At 38.7% G+C, this 23,714-nt stretch overlaps 1 protein-coding gene across 2 annotated transcripts; it reads left to right on the plus strand.

The window, feature by feature from the left end:
• Positions 1–266: 266 nt before the first annotated feature.
• BOLL (boule homolog, RNA binding protein) lies at positions 267–22,085 on the plus strand. 2 transcript variants are annotated; one of them, XM_072342150.1, is made up of 11 exons: positions 267–398; positions 1,304–1,444; positions 4,380–4,471; positions 5,940–5,994; positions 8,915–8,990; positions 11,924–12,051; positions 13,038–13,109; positions 14,061–14,108; positions 15,193–15,321; positions 16,307–16,405; positions 22,062–22,085. In XM_072342150.1, exons 1-11 carry the CDS (start codon positions 381–383, stop codon positions 22,083–22,085), a joined length of 882 nt encoding a protein of 293 aa, XP_072198251.1. In that variant the 5' UTR covers positions 267–380. The 2 variants fall into 2 exon arrangements, with proteins under 2 accessions (XP_072198251.1, XP_072198252.1); XM_072342151.1 differs by lacking the exons at positions 267–398; positions 1,304–1,444; positions 5,940–5,994; positions 8,915–8,990 and having other exon boundaries at positions 4,447–4,471.
• The last annotated feature ends 1,629 nt before the right edge of the window (positions 22,086–23,714 follow it).

Here is a 23,714-nt window from a genome sequence, read left to right on the forward strand (position 1 = left end):
GTGCGGGCCGCGGCGGGGCCGGGAGGAGCTGCGGGGATCGCCGCGGGAGAGAAGGCCTCGGAGGGACGGGCGTTACGAGGGGGCACTTTCCGTGCGGAAAGGAGGGCGGAGGGGCACGGCGGCGGCCGGGAGCGCCTCCTCGACCGGTGGGCGGGGCCGGGCCGGGTGCCGGGGCGGGGCCGCAGCGGTTCGACCCTCGTGCCTCGCGGTCTCGCCTGAGTTTCTCCGCTCCGAAGGTTCCGTGACGCGCGCTTCTCCCAGCACCGTGCCGAGGCTTCTCTCTCTCTCTCCTCTCCCCCTGGAGGTCGCCTGCCGGGCCGAGGCGGAGCCGAAGACGCGACACGTGCCGGGAACGTGCCGGGCTGAGCGGCGAGGGACCGATGGAGCCCGACGGCGCGGTGAGACGAGGCCCGAGAGCTCCGAGGGCAGCCGGGCCGGGGCAGCCGCTCCGGGGAGAGGGCGAGCGGCGGGGCCGGGAGCCGAGAGCCTCTTCCCTCGGCCGCGGGACGTGGCAGCCCTGAGCTGAGCGGCGTCTGCCCGTGTAGCGGCCCCCGCTGGCGGTTATGGCGTGCCGCCATTTTGTGTGCGGCGCAGCCGCAGGGAGCCGAGGCTGGTGGTGCTGCAAAACCTGGCCTGCCTGTGGCTCCGTTACGCCGCATGGCCCGGCCGCTTCCAGCGGGTTCAGCCCTTCGGCTCTGCTCCTTAGTGGAAGGGTTGAGGTTCTGTACCACACCCTGCCCGCTTCCCGTGTTGTACGGTGCCGAGTGTTGCACTAGAACACAGTCCCTGTGGGTCTTCAAACCCAGCTGAGTACGACTGTGTTTGGGAGGCGTGTACAGCTTAAAACATCCGGGAAGGATGAGTGACTGCTTCTTGATGTTGTAGGATAGAGGTGTTAAAAAGAGGAGGTGTCTGTTGGAAGGTGGGGTTCATCACTGGCCTGATGTGACTTGAGTTTTATTCAACATATGCATGAAAACTTGCTTGTTTTGCTAAAAAAGCCATAGTCACACACCACAGACGTTCATACAGGGAGTGCTGTGCAAACCAAAAGAGGAAAAAACATTTGGAAACTAGGCCTAGAATGCGTAATTCAAAGCACATTGGAATGTAAAACGTCAGGCTGTAGCTTGTTCAAGGTATTACAGAATTGCTTAAAATTAAGCATGTTTCTAATAAAAATAGATGTGCTTAATGTTCAGCATTTACCCACCAAAAATCCTCTATGTATTTTCTGTGTGAGATATAGAAGGTCTGTGAAAAATTTCGTTTTTGGTTTTGTTTTGGTTTTTCTAATCAACAGGCTGCAAATGAGGCACAAACAGAATCTTTACCTTCATCTCCCAACGCCGTGTCGCCAGTGCCATTAAATAACCCAACGGGTGCACCAAGGTTTGGAACAGTTACTCCAAATCGCATCTTTGTAGGAGGGATTGATTTTAAGGTATTTTCTTTCCTCATTTTACTACTAGCTGGTGTTTTATAGCCTATAAAACTCAGTAGAAGTGTGAGACTAATGATGTGTTTGCTCAGGTGGTGCCTTTCACTGAAGTCTTCAAACCAACTGCAGAAAATAAAGTTTAAGCCTTGATTTACATCACTGTGCTACAAAGTTGCATGAAGTTCTTCACCTAGATAGAAGCCAGGGACTTTTGACTTGCTTTTTTGCTTTTTATGTTTTTCAAAGGAGGTGGCTTTTGTAATAAGCAGATTACTTAGTCAGAATGTGTGGATTCTTAATTAAATGCAGCATGTGGTGTAACTGATTGTGAGCTCAGTGATATATGTCGCAAACACCGCAGCCATCGGTAGCTTCAGCTTCTTCAGTGCTTTTCTTTCCATTCCCACAAAGATGGATCTACAGTACATGTATTCTTCACCTATTGCAGTGATTTTCCTAAAAGCAAAAAGGAATATGAAAGCTTTTCAGGGCAATTTGCAGTACTGAGTTTAGCTCTTAACTTTTGCACTTCCATTTGGTCTATCACCATAGTAGTGATTCTTATTTGTAAGAGGGAATATCTCCTAAATTTAGAGTAGGAATTCAATAAGAGAAGTTATAGTTGGGTACCTTTTTAATTCAGTCTGAAGAGGTCTTTCATTAATGGTGGATGCCATGCCTCTTTGACGTTGTGTAGGCTTAACATTCGGCTTTCTTGAGAGTCTCACAAGTGCCTTGTCCTGCCAGCAGCAGGAAAATGTAAGTCTTAAGGCTGTTTCTGCTGAAATTACAGATACCATGTTTGTCCAGTTATTTGCAAACTGCTCTGTGATTCTTTGGCTTTTTATCTTACCATCTTTTAATGCTCTGTTTCATTGATGAATCTTTGGCTTTTGAAGCCTGCTGGTCTCTGTGTATACGTTCTTACTATCTGCTAGGTGTTCAGTATAACTTTCTGCCATCTGTTGAGGTCTTAAGAACTCTTCAAGTGTTGCTTAATGTATTTTTGCCTTCAGCTATTGTATCATTTATCATATTCTTTTTCTCAGTCTTGTGAAGCGACATAGCAGTTCTTAACACACAGAGCTTGCAAGAAACGTTCTCCCAGAAAGGGAACACTCTCCTGGGAATTCGAAGTTTTAAAGAAAAGACAAATCTTACCATCAATCTTTTTTTACCCTTTATTTGCTGTTTGTTATGTAGGAATGCTTCAGCTTATATAAAACAGTTCCCTGAGCATATGCTTTCTTTGTTTGGCAGGATTTGTTTTCCTACATAAACGGAACTTCACATTTCTCTTCACTTGTAAAGCGTGGTGATCTGTTCAAGATCTAGGGTGACATTTAGTAATACTTGAACCTTTCAGTGGTGTGTAGTTGCTCGGGATCTGGTGCAGGTGATTTCCAAGAGGAAGACCTGATTACCCAGTTGTGTGGAAACTGTCAAGTCAAGGCCTGAATCAATAACTGAGCACCTGGGGAAAGGACCCAATCAGCCCTGGGAGCATAGGTGAAGGCAAAGGGGATGGAGCCAGGCTGCACCTCTGCTAGACCCCATTTAAGGAATGACTGGAAATGGGGAGGGATCTCTTTCTGGAGATCTGTTTTCTTTGAAGCTTTCACCCGAGAACTTGGAATCTTCTCATGTGGGTGAGCAATCTTTTTCCTTCATGGCACTTTTCTGTCTTGTTGGTCCTTCTGTCATCACATATTTGTTGTAATGCTGTTCCCATCATGTAGATCTGTCCAGTTGCTACACTTAGTTAAGTCTATTTCCTGCCTGTTCAGAGCACTCCTGTCTCTCGTTGCTCCCTGCTCTTCTACAGCGTGGCTGTATTTTATAGTGTTCTAATACTAGAATGCTTAGAGCAGTGAGGAGTCAAGTCTTGTACCATGAATGCTCCCTGGACTTGAAGACTGCAACAAGTACATTGTGTTCTTTTACTATAATATGTATTGAGGACAGTGTTATTCATAAAGTGTTAGCTTCATATTCTTTCCATTTAGGAAAGTTACTTGAGTTTTAGTTTTTCTTTCAAAATCTTCCTGCTTCTCAAACTCGGGTAAGCTCTTAATGTGCAAAAGGGATTTTTTGCTCAATTCTATATACTTTCAAAAGCAGCAGCAGCTTTTCACTTCAAGATGAAACAGTACTTCCTGTGTACCTAATATAATGAAAAATGTGGGCAAGTACGGAAGTAGCCTGGATGTAGAGATCAAGGTAGGATAAGAAATTCTGAAATACAGTGTGTTTTATTTATGTTTACACTGTTAAGCAAAGCTAATTCATAGAAGGAAGACAAGTACTCATATTGCTTAAATGTGCATTTGTTAGGAACTTGTCTTCCTATGTGTGCACTCTGGTTAGAAATAAAGTTTTCTCCATGTGAATTTAGAGTGTTCTCCATTAAAAGCACCTTATTTAATTTACGGCAGGGTTTTCCCACGATGTGCCTATGTGTGTATGATACACATGCCTTTGTGTTTGTATATTTAAGTATGTTACATACGTATATATGTACACACATGCAGACATGTACATGTTGAAGGCCTGTGTATTCTTCTGCTCTGAAGTCTGAGAAGATTACAGTGATTTGTCAGCTGTGCTTCAAAAAAAATATCAGATCATTATTTGGCTTCAGGGAATATACCTGTAAGGGGACTGTTATTATGTGGAAGCGTTTTAATGTTTTACTGGCTTTCCAGTGTTACCACTGAATATGGGAAGGCAGCAATTAAACAGTAATACTGTTCTCTTGCCTTGAGTCACATGTCCGTGCTCATTCATGTATTTTTCAATCTGGGGTTATAGTTTGTTTGTGGTAAACTCTATCCAAGCTTTATGCATGATAAGTCTTATGGTATGTACTCACTGATAATAAGTATACAAATCAGTTTTTCTTTTCTTTTTTCCCCTCCTCTTTGATTTAATTTACTAGACTAATGAAAATGACCTGAGGAAGTTTTTTGCTCAGTATGGCTGTGTGAGAGAGGTGAAGATAGTAAATGACAGAGCTGGAATATCAAAGGGGTTGGTATAGTAGATAAGCATGTTGTGGAAGTTGAAAATGTACCAGAAAATTGCCTGACTGCAGTGGATTTTATTAATTGTTCTTTTGCTCAGAACATTATTAGGATTGTGTTATTGGTCTGAGATATTTCACATATGCAAAAATCTCCTTGTATTCTCTAACATTCACCTACATAAATGTCTTTGCAATTTGCTTAACTGTTGAACTCTGTTGTCATGTGAATTAAAACTTAATCCTAAAGAGGATATTTAATTCATATATTAAAAATACACATTTTCTTAATGGAAAGTTTGTGTTTAGGTAAGATCCCAAATGAAGGAACTACCGTTTTGTTCTTGCACCTGTGCTATTGGTAGCGTTTCCAAATTTGATTAGAGAAAGTAATCCAGCAAGAGCCCATAGATTCAGCAGAATCTCTGTTCTCATGTGAACGGAGAGATGCTCACAGAACATATTTTGTACTGCAAATTCTGATAGGCTGTCTGGAATGATGGAAGCTTTCGGGCTTCTGTAGTATTTTTCTGAAGTGTGGCCTTGAGAATGAGCTGTGAACGTATGAAGTTATGCACCCAAAACTATTAAAAGATTTAAAAGAAATAAATAAAACCCTCCTGCAACTCAGACAGGTGCAGTTCTTTTTGTAAAATAAGACACAATGATTGTTGTATATGTGCATATTGTGTAACGTACTTTAATTGTGTGATCAGGCACTTAGTTCACACAGACAGTGCTTTGTTGAGCAGTGTTTCTGTGGGAAATATTGATGTGTTGTAGTGTAGGAGTTCTTCATAGAAAGCCTGTTTGATTTGTTGCAACAGTTGAAAGAGATGCAGTGAGAGATGCATTATGTCATGAAATGTGAGAGTACTTTATCCTTGAGCCTGCTGCAAAACTGTTGTTTATAGTTAATCACGTCAAGAGTGACAAGAATAATTCCCAGGTAAACCATATCTGTGTATTGCTGCTTTGTCTGAGAACTCAGTTTCACATCCTGGGTAGTGCTTAGGGAGATGCAGAGTGTACAGAGTTCCCACTGGCATAACAGGAGCTGTGCTGAGAAGGCTGCATCATAATAATTTAAAAGTTGTTAGGAGTGCATCTCATTGTGGGCGTTCCTAACAATTGAGGGATCCAGATCAAAATGTCTTTGTCTTATCGATAAGAAGTATCTACATACATTCACCATGTAACACCAGTAGCCCAGCAAGTTTTGCTTAGCTATTTAGGTGAGCTACTCATTCACTGCATGGAAACAATAATATATGACCATGTATCTAAACATGCTAAAAAGTAGGCTACAACAAGGATTATTAACAAAGCAAAGTTACAGTTATTACTACAGTCTCTATTTCTACAACTGATTTTTTCCTATTCCCTTTCCCTTCTAATACCATTACTATATGGAAAGTATTAATGTGCAGTGTATGAAATTACGATCTTCAGAGACTTAGCTCTCTTTTTGTTTAGGTATGGTTTCATTACTTTTGAAACTCAAGAAGATGCACAGAAGATACTACAAGAGGTGAGTAATATTCCCTGTTATGATTCCCTTATAAATAATATATTTGACGGGGGACATAAAGCATCTCTGGCTTTCCAACCATCTTCTGTTGGCCTACATGGATTGGTAGGTATGTTAAGGTTGGTCATTCTGTCTTCCTACAGTATAGTTGAGAAAATAATTAGAGAGCTAGAGATCTATGATAGCTCCTTATGAGGAAAAGCTGAGGGAGATGGGCCTACGTGGGCTGGGGAAGAGATGGCTTTGGGGAGGCCTCAGTGTGGCCTTCCAGAACTTTAAGGAGGCTTAAGCGGGAGGTGGACTGTCTTTATACATGATCTGAAAGTGATAGGACAAGGGGGAGTGGCTTTAAACTGTAAGAGGATAAACTTAGGTTAGATATTAGGAAGAAGCTTTTTACTAAGAGGGTGGTGAGGTGCTGGAACAGGCTGCCCAGAGGAGCTGTGGATGCCCCATCTCCAGAGACTTTCAAAGCCAGGTTGGATGGGGCCCTGGGCAGCCTGATCTTGTGGTTGGCAGCCCTGCCCATAGCAGGGGATTGGAACTATATGATCTTTAAGGTCCTCTCCAGCCTACGCCATTCTATTAAGGCAGGAAATGTTCAGAATCTGGGGAAGCTGGGGAAGTGAGCTGTCATCTGATATTAGAATGTTTTACTTTGGCATGTAGTATTTACTTTCTTACTCTACGTGTGCTCCATACAGTCTGTTGTTCTGATTCATGCTGATTACTCCTTATCCTTCACATTTGCTTTCGTTTGCTTTACTAGAAAATGCATTGTTAAGATAAGTTGGAAAAGTTAACTGCTTTATTTTATTCTGACATATTTGATCATTGGAGCTGTTGTAACTCTTCCGAGGAATAAATTTATTAGAAGTCTTAAACAGTTAAGTTCATTTAATGTTACATAACAGTTACTTTTCCACTTACCTAAGTAACCATCTTGATGTTCCCTCTAGAGCCTCCCTTGAGACAGGATTAACTGTTAGGTGGTTATTATTTTTTCAGCTCCTACTTTAAAACAGGTGCTCCATAATCTGGTTGGCATATATTGGATAAATTGATTGGTGGGGATCAATTCATATGTACAGAGATATTAACAAACACGGGGTGGGGGGAGAACAGGAAACAGTATCCAAGGCTTGCAAAATGTCTTCTGCCAAATATAAGACAAAATAAAATATTGAAATACCGAGTCTTTGAACATTTACAGGTTAAAATTCATTTAAAAAGATATCTTAGATATTTTCAAAACAAATATGTGGAGCTTGAGGAATATACAGACAGGAACGCTGATTCTTTGTGTTTTTTTTCTCCTTTTCCTCATGGTACCATTGTGAATGTGGTCCAGAATGTTTGCCTGCATTGTAACTGAAAGGCTGTTCCATGTTGAGTCTTAGTAGTATCCCACTGAATGAGACCGACACCTTTTTTTTTGCAGGACATGTTTTATTTCAAACATCCTGCTATTATGTTGTATTTTTCTTCTGCATTGTACAGCCTCATTTATCTTTAGGTCAGTTATGATCTAAGCCTTATTTGGGCTGTTTCAGTGGATAGTTTCCGAGTTTTAATAGTTTATTATAGCATAAATTATTTATTTTATGCTATTGAATTTCTTCTTGTTTATTAATGTCCTACTTCTTGGTCATCAATAATATCTTCTGAATTCTTTTCATAGTGTTTTTCATTCCTCAAAAGTGTTAAATTGCATCTCAAGAACAGACGGTGTGGGATTTCTCTAGGGGCCTCTTTCCAGTCACGTACTAGGACATCTAATGATACCTCTTCCCATTTTTCTTATTTTATAGTCACAGCTTCTCCTATTAATCTTTTTTTTTTGTAGCATCACATGTAGTTTTTCATGCAGTGCCATATTGAATGCTTTGAAGAAATGTGCTCTGATTAGATATATATTTAACTGCATAAGTTATATTTAAAAAGGCAGCCTGAATTCTGATGGATCACAGGAATAAAGTATTTTGGGAAGAGTCATCCTCTGTTGTCTGTGGAGGAATGTATTCAGACTGAAACTGACAGTAGTTCTTTTTTTTGGGGGGGGAGTTGCTCAGTTTTCAATAGGTTTAGTTGCTGTATTTGCAGTAGAGAAATTACACCTGACACTGAAAACTTTGTGGCATAGTAGGGTAGTGTTTAGAGCTAAGTGGGAATCAGAAGACTTATATACTTGTTGGTACTTTGTACTCTTTTTTTTAGCTATTCTGCTATTATTTATAGTATTATATATATACATATAATTATTATTATTTTATTATATTATTTTATTTTATTATATTATTATTATTATTTTATTATATTATTATATTATTATTATTTTATTGTATTATTATTATATTATAATAATTATAATTATTATTGTATTATTTACAGCATTATATTATTTATAGCTATATTTATTTTAGCTTTTTTATTTATTTTCTATTTTGTTAGCCTGGATGTAAGGAAGGTAGGGTTTAAGGCAGTCCCAAGGTCTCACATAAAATTTAAGCTTTTTATTACGTTCAGTCTTTATACTCTGGTCCTTTTTGTAGGCTTGCTGTTGTCATCTTTATTAAAATGATGCTGTAATTATGAAGAAGGTTTATACTCGAAATTGTCCATTTCTCAATACGTTTACTTTTTATTCTAGTAGTAGAGACATACAAACGAAAATCTGAGAATTAAAGGTAGCTGTTAGTCAAGAGACTCTGTGATGAGTAAGGAATACTTGAGATAAGTAATAATGGCTTTTATGTATGTGTATTCTAAGATCAGGTTATAGAAGGAGCTGATGTGGTTCTTGTTTTGTCAAGATGCGTTCTAAATAAGAAGCAGTGGCTCTGTTTTTTGTTGTTCTTTGTTTTAAATGCCTTGATTTATGTAAAAAAAATACAAATACTGAATACTTTTTTTATTGTAGGCTAAAAAACTTAATTACAAGGATAAGAAGTTGAATATTGGTCCAGCAATAAGAAAACAGCAAACACGGATTCCCCGTATGTATATTCACTCGCACTTGTCTGTTATATATGTCATTGCCCATCTCATTTTTAACCTAGATGTGCCTGATCATGCGCTGTATTAATGCTATAAAGAGAACACAGAGTAAACGTGTACCAGTGGAAAAGTACAGATTTGGCACATCCAGGATTGATCTTCAGAGCCTTTTTCTCCCCCTTAGTGTATATATGTATATATAGTGTATATATGCTCTCCTGGGATGATGATTTCTTCAGAAGCAGGGGTACTGGAGTCTTATCTTAGTTACATGGCAGAACCTCAGATCTGAACACTGTCTAGACAAATTGTTCAGCAGACTTTCCTGGTTCTGTGTGTTATTACTAGTTAGTAGCAAAACCCATCAGAACCATGGCATCTTGCTTTGTTCAGTAGAAACTGTAACAAGTGGGTGTTTGTTGTCTCCACTGACTTCTTACATTTCTGTGCTTTAAAATAAAGGCAGGGTTGCTAAGGGTTCCTTTTCTGGCAAAGAACTGTTCAAGCTGAAAACATACATGAGTGAACTCTTGGTCAAACTATTGGTTTGTTACTTTGGGCAAGTATGCTGTTAAGAAGTTCTGTGGGGGTGATCTTTCCATTTTGAAGGCTTCCTCCTAGAGTTTGTACCATCACCTTCTGCTAGGCACTGTTTTGTTTCCATAATGTATTGCAAACTGTGTAAACCTCTAACTTTCAAGATGAGAACTGCCGGCTTTTTTATGTAGCCAGACAAGCTATTTTGTTATTCCTCAGTAATGTCTATAAAAATCAGAAGTAAAATATATGCTTCATTTGCTTCTGCACTTCTTAAGTCATATCTTTGTACTTCAGTGTTTGTCTTACGGTACCTTTTGGAGGGGCATGGCAGAACACGCACTTTTGAACCTTCTCTGTTCTGTGAAATTTTAGTTTTAACTCTATATTCTTAGTTTTTGCTGTCACTTTATTAAGAGGTAGTTCATATGTACACTACTTACTGCTGCTGTGGACATACCTTCATTCGAAAGGAGATTTGTACCTCTGTATGCTTAGGTATGCCCTTCTCCCTCTTAAGGATCTTAGATGATCTTATAGGTCCTTTCCTACCTTGTGATTCTATGATTCTATAATTCTAAGTATGTGGAGTAGGATTTGCCCAGGAGAGTGGAAATTCTTTGTTCCTGCTATATTGTTGCTTTGCTTAGGAAATAATTGGGCTATCTTCGCTCAGCCATGGTCAGGTGTTATGTGTTTGATTGTGGGTTTTGTTTGTTTCTGGTGTTTGTTTCTTGTTGCTTTGTCTGTTAGTTTGCAGTGCTTTGTTTTCCTTTTTGTCTTTGACTTGAATGTTCTCAAGTGCATTGCTGGACTTGCACTGCTTCATTCTCCTGTTGCTTGTGCCTGATGTGCCTATAATCAGACAGTGTTAGAAGATCCAGTTGGCATCCAGATACACATCCTGGGATCTAATTTCGGTTTGTCTGCTGTCATGCTCAACCCACTAACCTTAGTCATGAAGTTAATTTGATCATTTGGAGGCCTGTGAAGCCACAGATTATAAACGAAAATGCTTATGTACTAGCAGTACAGTTGTGATTGGATTTCCTAAGCTTCAGCTCTGTCTCATCCAAGTTCTTCCATTTTTCCATTGCAGTGAGTTTGGGTTTCATAAAGAACCTTTTCTTCCAGTTTGTATGGTTTTTATTTATATATATGTATATATATTTACTAACTGCTCTGTATTTGGCAAAGTGGATAGGACAGTTGCAGAGAATTCGCTTGGTTTCTTCATTTGAGATAGTAAGAATGCTTTTCTAGATTGCTTACTGGAATTCAGGTAGTCTCTAATTTTTCTCACATCTGTTTAACTCTCCTAAGAGTCAACTTAGCATATAACCTTTCAATAGATAATATTTCAGTTTTGATGTAGACAAGCATCCTCAAGTTTTTCAAGGAGTCAGTCAAACTCCTAGCATCCATGAAGGCAGTTTGAATCATAGTGAGGTCCTTTTTGATCTCCACTTATCTTTGTGGCAATCCACTTGGCATGTACCTGTCCATAAAATGGCATTTCCTGATGCAGTTACCTTTGCAAGGAAGTTGCAAAGGGCTGATGCTCTCCATCTTCTGTTTTTCTTCATTTATTCATTTTGCATGCTAAATGTGATTTCAGAATTTCCATTTTGATTACAGAATCATTTTTCCTTTCCTTTTTTTTTTTTTTTTTTTCATCATGTATGTTTGGAACTGAAACTTTTCTTTAACATTATGTTCTTTCTACCTACCCACAAAATGCAGACAGGAACAGACTCCAGATGATTCCAAAAGCAGTGATTGAGGAAAGCAACCTCTGCATAGGAATGGAAGCCTCCTTATTTGAACAAAGCTTACTGTGAATACCTGGTAGCTGTGCAGTTGGAACTGTGCTTTGGGGTTAGAGCATCATAGCCTGTGCAGTAGTGTTCCCATTGCTGACATCTGGATATCTGTTCTTACTCATGTCAGGAAATGTGCCATCACACAGTTTTTGTGCTTTGAGAAATCAGGTTGCATTTTATAATGAAATCCTTCTGTTGTTTTTAGTGCTTGGATCCTGTTTCAGCTAAATATGAGTATGTGGAGGTTACCAATGAAAATCTCCCACAATGTGAAGTTACCTTTGGACATTTGAAGATTAAAAAAAAAATTATTTGCTGGTAATTGGAGTTGTCTGTGTTTAGTAATCAATATGCATGTTATCTTCTGTACCCCTTCCCGTCTACCCCAGCATCAGCCTGTGATTCTTTGTTTGAGATGGAGCTGAGGTGGCACAAGGCACGCTCTTTCCCATGTTCTTTCCTTTGAATGTTTTGCGTTTCTGAAGATCAGAAATGATCTTTCCTTCCTCTTTATGACTTTTGCATTGGTTAATAAATACTTTTAAGTAACTCATCTTCAAAAATGATTTCAGGTTCTAATGTAATACAAGAAGGTGGTACAATGTACTTAACAACTTCAAGTGGATATCCTTATATTTACCATAATGGAGTGGCTTATTTTCATACTCCTGAAGTTGCTTCTGTTCAGCAGCCATGGCCAGTAAGTAATTGATTTTTCTGTGTGTACGTTTTTCTGAAGTCCAAGATCAATGCAGCGTTTCCAAGTCCATTTTACTTCCAGTTTCTCTAGCTACACTTTATCTTTGATATTTAAGGGGTTTCTTTCTTGTATTCAGATTTAAAACACATTACTTAAGTTTATTGTTTTTCTGTGGGGGATTTGCTTTGGTGTGACTGAATGGGACAGAATTCATTCAGAATCAGTGTGCTCATTGCCCCAGAAGTTTTGTTACTGAGGATTTGTTGGTGCTTATAATCCTTGGCTGGCTTCAGTTATCATTACTCCGTGGGTGAGGCATTCCTGGCTGCTGTGGCCACTACGTTGAATATAAAAGGAGTTAATGCCAAAACTTGAGTTTATACACTTAAGTCCCATCCGTACTCCTTTTTCTATTATTATTATTTCTGTCTATCCGGGAGTGCTGCTTATTTTAGGAGGAAGAATGCAGTAGATGAAATACTTGGCTTTAATGGGTATGGAGAAATTGACCCCTTCCATTCATTGATGTTTTTCTGACCCTACAAAAAAGAAAAATAAGTTTTCAGCTAGTTTAGTCCCTGGATCACTGCCCAGTCAGATGAATGCTGTGGCTGGTGTAAGGAAAGACTTGAAAAATGGAAGATAGGAGTGGGGCTATGAGGGGGTAGGAATACCTCATCGATAATTTATATCGACTAAAACTGCTACAGGAATGTACATGTAGTCAGGATGGTAGTGGGTGAGATTATCCAATTTCAGAAGACACTTTTTACTACGATAGTAAGACGTGCTTTTCCTTCATCTGTAATGCAGGCCCCTCGCAAGTAGCGATATTGAAAAATTTAAATGAAAGTTATAATATGGTCAGTCCATTTTTAAAAGGGTGGGGGACATAATTGAGCATAGAGTACTTAATATTGGGTATTAACAGGAGTGACAAATTATGAAATTTCTGCATTGACTTGTAACTTCTTTGTCTTTTTAAGTCACGCTCCGTTTCCAGTTCACCTATGATGGTAACACAACCAGTTTATCAGCCTCCTACTTACCATTATCAGGTATCTATGAGTTCCAGAGCAGCAGTATTCTTTCCAGTCAGCTGTGCAGTTTTATTTGCAGCGTGATCTCAGTTCTGTTTATTCTTTGCAAATAAGAAAAAATTCTGTAAAACCGATTTCAATTTCATTGAAGGCTTTTTTTTCCCCCCCAGTAGAATACAGTTTCTACCTTCCAATTTAATTGTGTGGAAATGAAGTAAATTGGTGTTTTCTTGGTTGCTAGAAAACTGGTTTAGTGCCATTCTTAAGGATTTGTTTAATTTTTCTAAGCCAAATTTCCACTCAGAGCGGTACTGGTTTGGCAGAGAATCTCCAACATTTGTCCAGTTCAGTTTTACAAGTTTGAACAAGGGAGATTCCACATCCTGTCTGGAGAGCCTCTTCCAGTAGATGATCTTTCTCCTGGTGAAAGTCTTGGGAGCTTTTGTTTTGTATTGTTTTTATTCTTTTCCTTGCGCCTCTTGAGAATTTTCCAAGTTCTTATACATGTTTGTCAACTCTTATGTTCTGAACACCTTTGAGTCAGACTTTCTCATGTTTATACCCTCCCAGCATGTAGTAGTAGCCAGTAATAATTACATCCTGGCGTCCTTACCCTTTGTAAGGCTTAGTGAAGCCATTACAGTTGGTATTGTGAGATGTCAATTCTCCAGTCCTTTAACCATCATGACAGCCCATTGCTGAGCTTAGGTGATTTGTCATGTTAAGTGTATTGGATGTCTTTTAAGTAGTACTTAGATGCTTCGTTATTCATTATTATGAAATGCCCAGCTGAGTGGCAGTAGACAAAATTCTTCTTCAATTAAGGGCTTATGAAAATCATGTATGTTCCTTTAATAAGATTTAAATGCAGATTTGGGGTGTGTTTGGCTATAATATGTGAGGAAGGTACATGTCTATGCATATGTTTATAATTATGTAACAATATCTTTTTTGTCTCCTTGAATTTAGGCACCAACGCAATGTCTTCCAGGTCAGTGGCAGTGGTCTGTTTCCCAGGTAAACACTGTTCATAGTTCTAGCATCATAAGCTTACTTTCCAGCTAGTTTAAAGGTAGGGTGTGCTTATCAAATGCTTTTGAGTTTGTCTGCAAATCAAAAGCAAAAATTAGTAATGGCAGCACTGTTGAAATATATAGCTATATTTTATCAGTGTATCTGCAGCACTGGTAGAATACAAGGCACAAAATAGCATTTATGGAGATAGAAAGTGTAAACTTCTTTTAAGGAACGCATCTTCCTTTCTTCCTATGGTGTAAGGTGTTTTTATTATCAAAGAGATATTTGGAAGTGTGTATAAACTACTACATTATGTCTGATAGCAGAAATGAATATTCAACTACCTAATTTCCTGATAATAACTGACATTTTACTAGTTTAGTAGTAGTAGAAGCTGGTAGGTGTGCAAGTATGGCAAAATTAGATGCAGATCCTTGAAACAGGAGGAAGAACATGATATTTTGTGGGGGAAAGATTTCACAATTTTCTGATCTATATAGCAGAAGCTCTTAATATGGAAACCTGTCACTGAGGTAATTCAAAATTTAAAGCTGAAAGGCTGACCAGGACTGTTGAACTATTTGAACAAGTCTTCATAACTTCAGTAGTGGCCAGTTATGTTCTTATTGTGGTCACTTCCACTTTAACTATCAGTTGGCTGCTTGGAAATTGAAGTGCCAAATTGTTAGGTTTGATGTACATCAATTATGAGTAGTATTGTTCTAAATTTTGGATACCTTTTTTGGTAGCACCTGCTGCCAACAAAGGGTAGGGTAGTGATTTTGATTTTAACAGTGTCTGTTCTATAAAGTTAGGAAAATCCTAAACAACGTTCTTTAAAATGTATATGAAATATGAAAAACCTCTTTTAAAGAGATTAAAGGGCATCTTTCTTTTTTCCTGCTATTCAACTTCGCTAAGTACTCCCCACCAGCTAGTTTCCTTAGATTAGCAAAGCTAAATTTGACTCTTTCATTAAAAGCTTTAACTTTGTTTTCATGTAGCAAAAATGACAGTGAAACAAGATTTGCTTGATACAGAGCAAGAAATAAATGATTTATGGAAATAATGTGTTTTATTTCAGTCTCCAACCTCTTCACCTTCGTTGTTTTACCTGCACCCATCTGAAGTTATTTATCAACCAGTAGGGATTGCCCAGGAAGGTGGTTGCGTACCTTCTCCTTTCCTTCTAGTGGAAGCTGCGGTTCCTGAGGTATTCTTATGAACAGTTTTATTCTCAGTTGTAGCATTTATCTGCAGTAGAAAAACACACTGACAGTGTTTGGCAACAGAGAGTCTTGTTGAAAACGTGTTACAGATAATAGTTGTTCTTTTGCTTTGTTAATTCAGTTCTCCTTAAGAGACATCAGAATAAATGGTAAATTAGAGTAGAACTTATTGCTATAAGAGAAAAGTCCCAAAACTGATACTTCATGCATCTTTGGTGTGTAATCCTGATGCACATGATTTCCCTTCAAAATTCTTTGTGAATAAAACAAGGCTTTGGTTGGTGGGGTTTTTCTCCCTTTATAGCATGCATAAATGTCAGTGTTAAGTGTATAATTGTGGGCCCTGCTATCGTTGTTTTACCTCTTGGAGTTCATAAATCAGTTATTAATTTGTATAGAGAGAAATTTGGAGTGTCTGAACAGTAAGCAGAAAAACATGAAATGAGTTAAGGAATATTTGGATGTATTGTGCTCTTCACAGATGTATCATTTCTAGGTTTTAAAGAAGCACTATGTGGAAATGCAGAAGGCAGTGTAAAATTCTAAGAAAGGCCTTTGTGTTATATAAACGTAAATAGTCTGAAACATCATTCCCAACATTATTACACTTGCAATTTGCTAATCTACATGCTTAAACTCAGTACCAGTTAGAACTGAGTGAAATGGATTTGTACTGCAGAAGTGCTTTCTGGCACTTATCTAAATAATACGGCTTAGAGATGAAAACATGACAATGATCCAAATAAATTATATTTACCTAACTTTGACATAGTGAGGAGAACTTAAGTTTAAATATTGAGTTTTCAGTTTCTAGACAGTTGTTCATGGTTTGTATGTTTATGCTAGACTACAGTTTGAAGTCTTAAGGAGTCTAAATTAGTGTGCAAGTTTTGCAAGAATAAAAATGAAAAATAATACACTTTTCTGCTCACTTCTGTTTTTGTTTTTTTTTTCCCTTCTTTATACCAGCCATTTTCTGATCATGGAGTTCAAGCACCCCCTCACCAGCCTTTTGCCCAGAATGCTATAGCCATGCCTGCACCTGTGAGTCAAACTAAGCAAGTTAAAGTAAGCATGGTAGTCTTACCAAAGGGGATCAGAAAGTGGGGAAAGGATGAAAGTCTTTTATTAATGGGTTAATGATTAAGGAAAATGGTAATGCTTCAGAGAATCACATCACATGGAATCACAAGGTTGGAAAGGACCTGTAAGATCATCTAGTCCAACCATCCTCCCTTTCCCATACCTACAGAAAAACCCCTAACCCATATTTCCTAGCTCCCTGACCAGATGCTTCTTGAACACTGCCAGGGATGGCGACTCCACCACCTCCCTGGGCAGGATATTCCAATGCCTGACCACTCTCTGGGAAAAGAAATTGCTTCTTATGTCCAGTCTAAACCTCATCTGATACAATTTGTGGCCATTTCCTCGGGTCCTGTTTGTTGCCTGGCAGAAGAGACAAGCCCCTCCTCATCACAACCTCCCTTCAGGAAGTTGTAAAGTGCAATGAAAATGAAATTGATGTTCTTTTTCACATGAGGCTTTCTTACAGAGAGGGCGTAGAGATTACTCTTTTTTTTTTTTTTTTAAACTGCTTGTGGAAATTAAAAAAAAAAAAAAAGACTAATTAATGTGATACTTGAATTAGAGAACTGCGAAGGAAGGTATGTTTTGTAAGAAAATGATGGCTACAAATTCTTGTCTTTGTCTCATTGTCTTAAGAAACTCAAGTTGTTGCTTACAGCATTAGGCAAGCACCTCTTGTGGCAAGGTAGAGTTCTAGACTGGGATGAAGAGCTGTTTGGGTTGATCACCTGTAGATGTCTTCCCTGTGCAGTTCTGGTGCTGAACAGGCATTCTAAAAAGTGTGATTTTTCTATATCACCTGATGCAGGGTTTTGCTTGAGTGTATGTTTGAGAACCTTTTGCCCAAATTTCTTAGGTTGCTCTGAAAATAATACCTCCTACGTAGTTCCATGGAAACTGCAGCAGTCACAAGGAACACAGTGTTACTATTCAGTAGAGCAAATTTTTAGCTACTAAGCACTGTTTTTCTTAGTCACCATTTTGCTCCAACACACATAGAAAAAGCTGAGGTGCTCACTGAGTTGTTTGTCTCAATCTTAACTGTCAGCCACACTTCTCATTTGTCTCACATTCCCGAACCTTGCATCCTTGTAACTGTAAGTAGAGGCTGGGGTAGCAAAATCCCTCTCACTGCCTAGAGAAAAGCAAGTCTGAGACCGCTTCATGAGACTGAATGTGTACTAGTCTATGGGGCCAAATGACATGCATTCCTGAGTCCTAAAGGAACTGGCTGGTGTGATTGCCAAGCTGTTCTCTGTCATTTTTGAAAAATCATGACTGTCAGATAAAGGGTGACTGCATAAAGGGAAACACTACTTCCATTTTTAAGAAAGGGAGACAGGAAGATGGGGAGTTCCAGAGGTGAGCCTCAGCTTTGTGCCTGAAAAGATCATGGAACGGATCCTTCTGGAAGGCACGTTAAGACACCTCCGTGATCTGAGGCAGCCAGTGCAATTTGACCAGCGGCAGATACTTGCTTACCAAAGCTTTCTATGATGGAGTGACAGTACTGGTGGACAAAGAAATAGCAACTGATATTGTCTACCTGGATTTCTGCATGACCTTTGATATGGTCCCACGCAACATCTTGATCTCTAAATGGAAGAGAGATGTGTTAGAGTGGACTATTTGGTGGATAAGAAATGATTGGAAGGCCACAGCAAGGTTGCTGTGGTGTTCAATGGCTTTATATCCAAGTGGAGGCCAGTGTTGAGTGGTGTCCCACAGGGTTCAGTTGTTGCCACTGCTGAAATGCACTACTTACCCCTCACTGTGCTCACATCCACTGTTTGGTCTCTTTAAATGTTCAGCAAGCATTGATGAATGTTGGTGCCATTTTTTTTCCAAGTGGAGGAATTCACTTATGCACCTCTACTTCATATACTCTTCTTTGTCAGGTGCCATTTTGTCAGACTGTCCCTTTGCTATCTTCTGTCACACAGCAACAAAATGTAACTGAGTTATTGGTGGGAAGGTCCAGCCCCTACTGCCAGACCAGCGTCTACCTTTGATGTTGTGGGCCAGCATAATAAAATAGGAGGTGCTGCTTTTGGAACAGTCCTTGTACTAAGGATGTTAACAGAAGTTGTAAAATTGAATCTGGCATAAATCTCTCATCATAAGAAAAGATTAAATGTCTTAGCAGGTTTACTTGGTATGACAGCATTTCTTCAGTAAATAGACTTGCTCAGATACAAATAACAATGAATAGGGGCTACTCCAAAGCTCCGACCTATATTGTCATAGATTTTTCTTGACAGTATTTCCAGCCTCTTGTGTAACAGTATCTACTAAAATAACCAGTAGAGGGGGCTGTAACTTTAAGCGTTGTCTGGAAATAAATTGCAATTACTCCAACTGAAAAAAGAAAATACAAGCTGAATGTGAACTCAGGAACAGTAATCCTGAGTTTTATTCCATTTTCTCAGCATACTAAGATGCTAAAACAAAGGAAAAAAAATGGTATCAACACTCAGAATAAAAAGCAAATGCATGCTTACTGTATCAAACACGAAAGGTAGCATTTTCTGTGCAACTTGACTTATTGTTTCTCCTAGCACTAAGGAACCAAGGTAGCGTGAAGTAAACTGCATGGTGCATCTAAGACAAGAGATAGCTCTGTCTCTTGTACGGTAACTAGCACAGTACCAGGGCTTTTCCTTAGAGCCCAAGTAGTTTACTTAGCAATAAGTGATAGCATGTTAATTGACCATAGGGTATGTCTGTGCTTAATAAAGTCATGTTTGAACATTTGCTGTGGCATAGGAAATGAGCAGTGTTTTATATGTCTTTTTTCGCAGCTTTAGCAGTAATTTCACACACAGCTAAAGCTGGTATAACCCAGGAACTCAGTCTTTTTTCTGTATCATCCATTTCCTGTGCTGTTACAAGTTTTTGTGTGGCAGTGTGTTAAAACAGGACGGGGAACTGGTGTTATTAAAGATGATTCTTCATTCCCACTACACAGAATGCATTAGCTTGAACCTCTGCTAATTCCTCACACCAGTTTGTCAAGCAATTACACAAGCTCTTGTACTTCTGGAAGTTTGGGGTAGGGTGGAGCAAGCAGGACTTGTGTCAGCAGTGTAGACTGAAGCTTGATTAAGCTTGGAGCTACCTAATCCTGTCCATTCCTCCATTGTATGGGTTGCTCATTCTTATCTGTTTTCTCGGAATATTTTCATTAGGGACTATCACTGAAACTAAGTTCTATTCAGGTTTCAAACAGCTTCACAAATACATTCAGAACCTTATAACAACTGGCAGAATTCTGATGATTTCACTTATTACAGGATAATGTCAAATCATTGCTGGCAGTTTTTACTTTTTTGTTTGGTTTTTAGCTCCATTTAGTAGCTAATAGTTCTGGAACACAAATCTCCATTCACCTTAACACTTCACATAGTTTTGAGCATGTTCTGTGCATGTATCAGCTGGTGCTGTCTATCTCTATGGCAGGACCCCAGCAGAGGTTGGAAATAGCAAATGTTGAGGGCAGACTGGTGTGCATTAAACAAGTGATTGTATCATTACCACCTGCTTCACAGCTGCCGAAAAATACTGCCTGCTGACTGCATTCTTGCTAAAATATGCCAACAAATGGATCTTTGCTGCTTAAAAATAACAAGTAGCAGCCTTGTAAGAGGTAGCCCATTCTCAAGGACATTGTATTGGAACTTGTCTTCAATGCATTAGGAATTCTGTTAGGATTAAACATATGCTTTAATATTATTCTGGCTGGGAGCTTTAGGTCATGAGAGTGACTAACAGCTGCTAGCTGGATACTTTTGCCACTTGTAAACTTGGTACTTTCAAATGTAGCTTGAGAGAGAGCATGCACTGCAGTCATATTTTAATAAAGTCACAAAGGTGAACAACCAAAACATATGAAAACCAAGGAAGAAAATCATGCACTTTGAGCCAGTGTTTCCACTGCTGTTGTGAATGTTTAAGAACTCTGTTTGTTCATCTTGTAAAGCATTTATTTAACAGTTAACAAAGCTTCAGCTCTGGCAGTGCTCCACTTTGTTCTTCGTTTTCTCTATTGTGGCAAATAATATTTATATAGTATTTTCCCCATGTCACTTCTTTGGTACCAAATTTTTAATGCTCTTAAAACTAGAAGAAAACTTTGCCCTATTTCTGAAAGTACGTGGTAGTAGGATCTAAATGTGGTATGTGATACCAATATTCAGTTTGAATATAGTATATTAGTAGTTTCCCCCCTTGATCATCTTTCTCCTCTGGATCTTGTGTCATTTCTTGTAGTAAAGGGATCAGTGCTTGATTGCATCTAGAGGGCTGATATGGAATTGGCTTTGGGAGTGAGATCTGTGTAGTCTGTGGTAACAGCAGCACCAGGAAGGGAGGACTGAAATTTGTGCTGTCTGGTTCCAGACCAGGGAAAATTACATGAAGGGAAACTCAGGAGGCACAGGGGGTTGTTTGTTAAGGTCTACAGAAGCCTAGTGAAGATGTGAAAAAGTTGTCCTGTGCGGAGGTGGATGGATGAATAAGTTTTGTTAATTTATTACATGTTTTTGTTTATTTCTTCTCAACTGTTGTGAACTTTGTAGGGAATGTGTGTTTGCTGTCCCTATGGTCTTAATCCAGTGGAATATTTTGGCCAACGTTGAAAGTATGTAATGATATAGTGTCTTCCTATGGGAGACGTTTTAGGGCCTAAGTAGGCTTCCTCTTTTATTGAACTTGGAAATGTTAGGGAACGTTAATTGACCTATGTCACCTCTGTGCCCATCTTCACAGTTTTAGCTGACATCCAACTGGTCTTCCCAAATCCTGTTGATGGAAACTGAAAGTGCTGGGCACTGGAATGGAGCACAGAGCTTTGGTGTTAATTAATTTTCAGCTTACCCTTCAGAAAATCTTGTAGAAATTCATAGAAGGGTACAAAAGTAGGAACTTGTATTTGTGTACACACACCGTCTGGTTATCTTGGTGCGGGATGCCATTTCACACCTCAGCCTTTTGATACTGACTGTCATATAAATTTAATTGAACTTAGAACACTTCATTTTTCCCTGCAGTAATAAGCTAGGATGTGTTTTAAGTGTGATATAATGCACATTAATATCTGTATGTTTATATAAGCATATAGATGTGTATACATATGCATGTTTATACCTGTATTCCTTTTAATGCGGGTGTCTTAGTGTCATCATTTTAGGAAAAATATACTAATTTTATATTACATAGACTTAGAGCATTCCAGCAGGAACAACAGCAAAAATTAACCTTAAAGCATATTTTCAGTCCAGTAAGTTTCTTTTAATTAGTACACGTAGTGTAATTAAGGTAAAGCTTTAGTTTTAAGTTATGTAAGTCTCAGAAGCATGAATAATACAGAAGTTGTCCACAGTTAACGAAGGGTTTGTCACCAATTGTAACACGATCTATTGCTCTTTACAGGGATAGGTTGAACTCAACCAAAACCATATTCATTAAGTTTATATTAACACAGCAAGTTGCAGATGGCATGCTTGGTCTCGAATTATTTCCTGCTGTGTTCTTTTAAAGCGCTTGTGTTTTTCTACTGGGTTGTTCTTATTCTAGTCTAGCTGCTTATATTGCTTTTCCTGATCTGTATGTTCTCTCTCTCTGTCTTTCTTTACAGACAGTGTGGAGCATTCACTATTAAGCACTTCGGGCAGCTTTACTGTACCTGTTCTGATTTTCTTGTCCAGTCCTTCCCATGTGGCTGAGATCATCAACATACCAGCTAGCAGCTGCCTGTTGTGAAGCTTAGGGTCAGTTGTTTCATTGTAATACTTGATATTTACAAATTGCTAAACAATAAAACATGCTAAGGGAGAATTTAACATAATCTGTGACACTATTTAACTGCTTTTGGCATATTTGTAAATTTTTTGATATTTATGTAAAACAGATATAATGTAATTAATTACTGGGATAGATCTGTGTGTGTTCATTCCGTAGTTATTTTCTTTTTGTTCAGCTTTCCAAGTTCAGTGCATATGTGGATTCCTTTTCTTCAACAAGGGCAGTTCTTAGCTCTTCAGTGTATGATTTTTGTTCATGAAACTGTTTAAGTCTCCATTATTAGCAGCGTAATTTCTTCCCTCCCTCTTTTTATTTAGTGATGTACGGTGGTTTGTATCTATTGAGTTGTGCTCTGTGACAAGTGTTCAACCACATTTCTTATTACCAAAAAGGTGCTACATTGAGTCGTTTACTTCTCTTCAAAAATAGAGTATTTTAGTAAGAGGAAGTTAGGGTAAAACATACATTGTTATACATGTTAAAGTAATTTCTTTCAATTTGTTAAATGACAGCCTTTTAGCAGCCCCACAGTCCCTGGAAGAGGCTTGGTTTGTGGATAGGATGTGGCTTTTTATCTGCTTCTGTGTTTGTAAAGCTTGTCCTCAGATACGGCTTTTGAAAAGTCCCATCAGCGTGGAATTAATTCTTCACCATCACACTGGGACTAGGCAGTAGAGAGGAGAAAATACTTCGTGCCATCCTTATCTTTATGGGAGTCAAGACTAAGGAGAAAGTAGGGAGAATATTTTTGGAATTGAAGTTCTGCTGATGTGGGGAAGATTGAAGTGGGTTCTAGATGAAGGCTGGTACTAGACAGCCTGAGAGCCTAGAAATGTGGGAAGGAAATCTACAAGATGGTTTGGATTGAGTAGATGGTAATAAACTGAAATCTTGAGGTTAAGGTGGATTGAATATCCTAATAGGAATATAAGAACTACAGTATTAGCTGATAGTGTTAGGAAACTGGCAGAGCTGGAAAGGAGAGGGAAATGTGAATACTTCAAGAACAAAACAAAGAAGAAAAGATAGGCAGGAGAGAGCTAAGTTGAAGTGCTCAGGAATCGGATTATATGTTTAAAAACCATCTAAAATAAACCAGAACAGTTCTTAGGAATACCTAATGCTGAGTTTTGAGCTTTTATAGAGAATACGTATATAGAATCTGTTGAACAGTTTTGCATGATAACATTTAAAAAAAAAAACTTCAGTAAGGCTAAATGGTCAGTGAACAAAACTTTTTGTCAAGTAAACAAAATCTGAACTCATTTCAAGTTATTGTTCTAATAAACAAGTGAAGGTTCTTTTTGCCACTGTCGGATTCACCTGCGTACTTAATAGAAGTCTTTCCTTTTTGAACCACAGCTGTCTTGCTCATGCAGCATCAAAGTGCGCAGTTATTTTTTTGTTGGAGTGTTATTAATGTAGTAATTCAGACACAGCTCAAACCAGAGGAAACAACGCAGCATTTTTCCTCTCTCTTCAGGAA

This window comes from Excalfactoria chinensis, chromosome 7, assembly GCF_039878825.1.
Source record: "Excalfactoria chinensis isolate bCotChi1 chromosome 7, bCotChi1.hap2, whole genome shotgun sequence".
NCBI lineage: Eukaryota > Metazoa > Chordata > Aves > Galliformes > Phasianidae > Excalfactoria > Excalfactoria chinensis.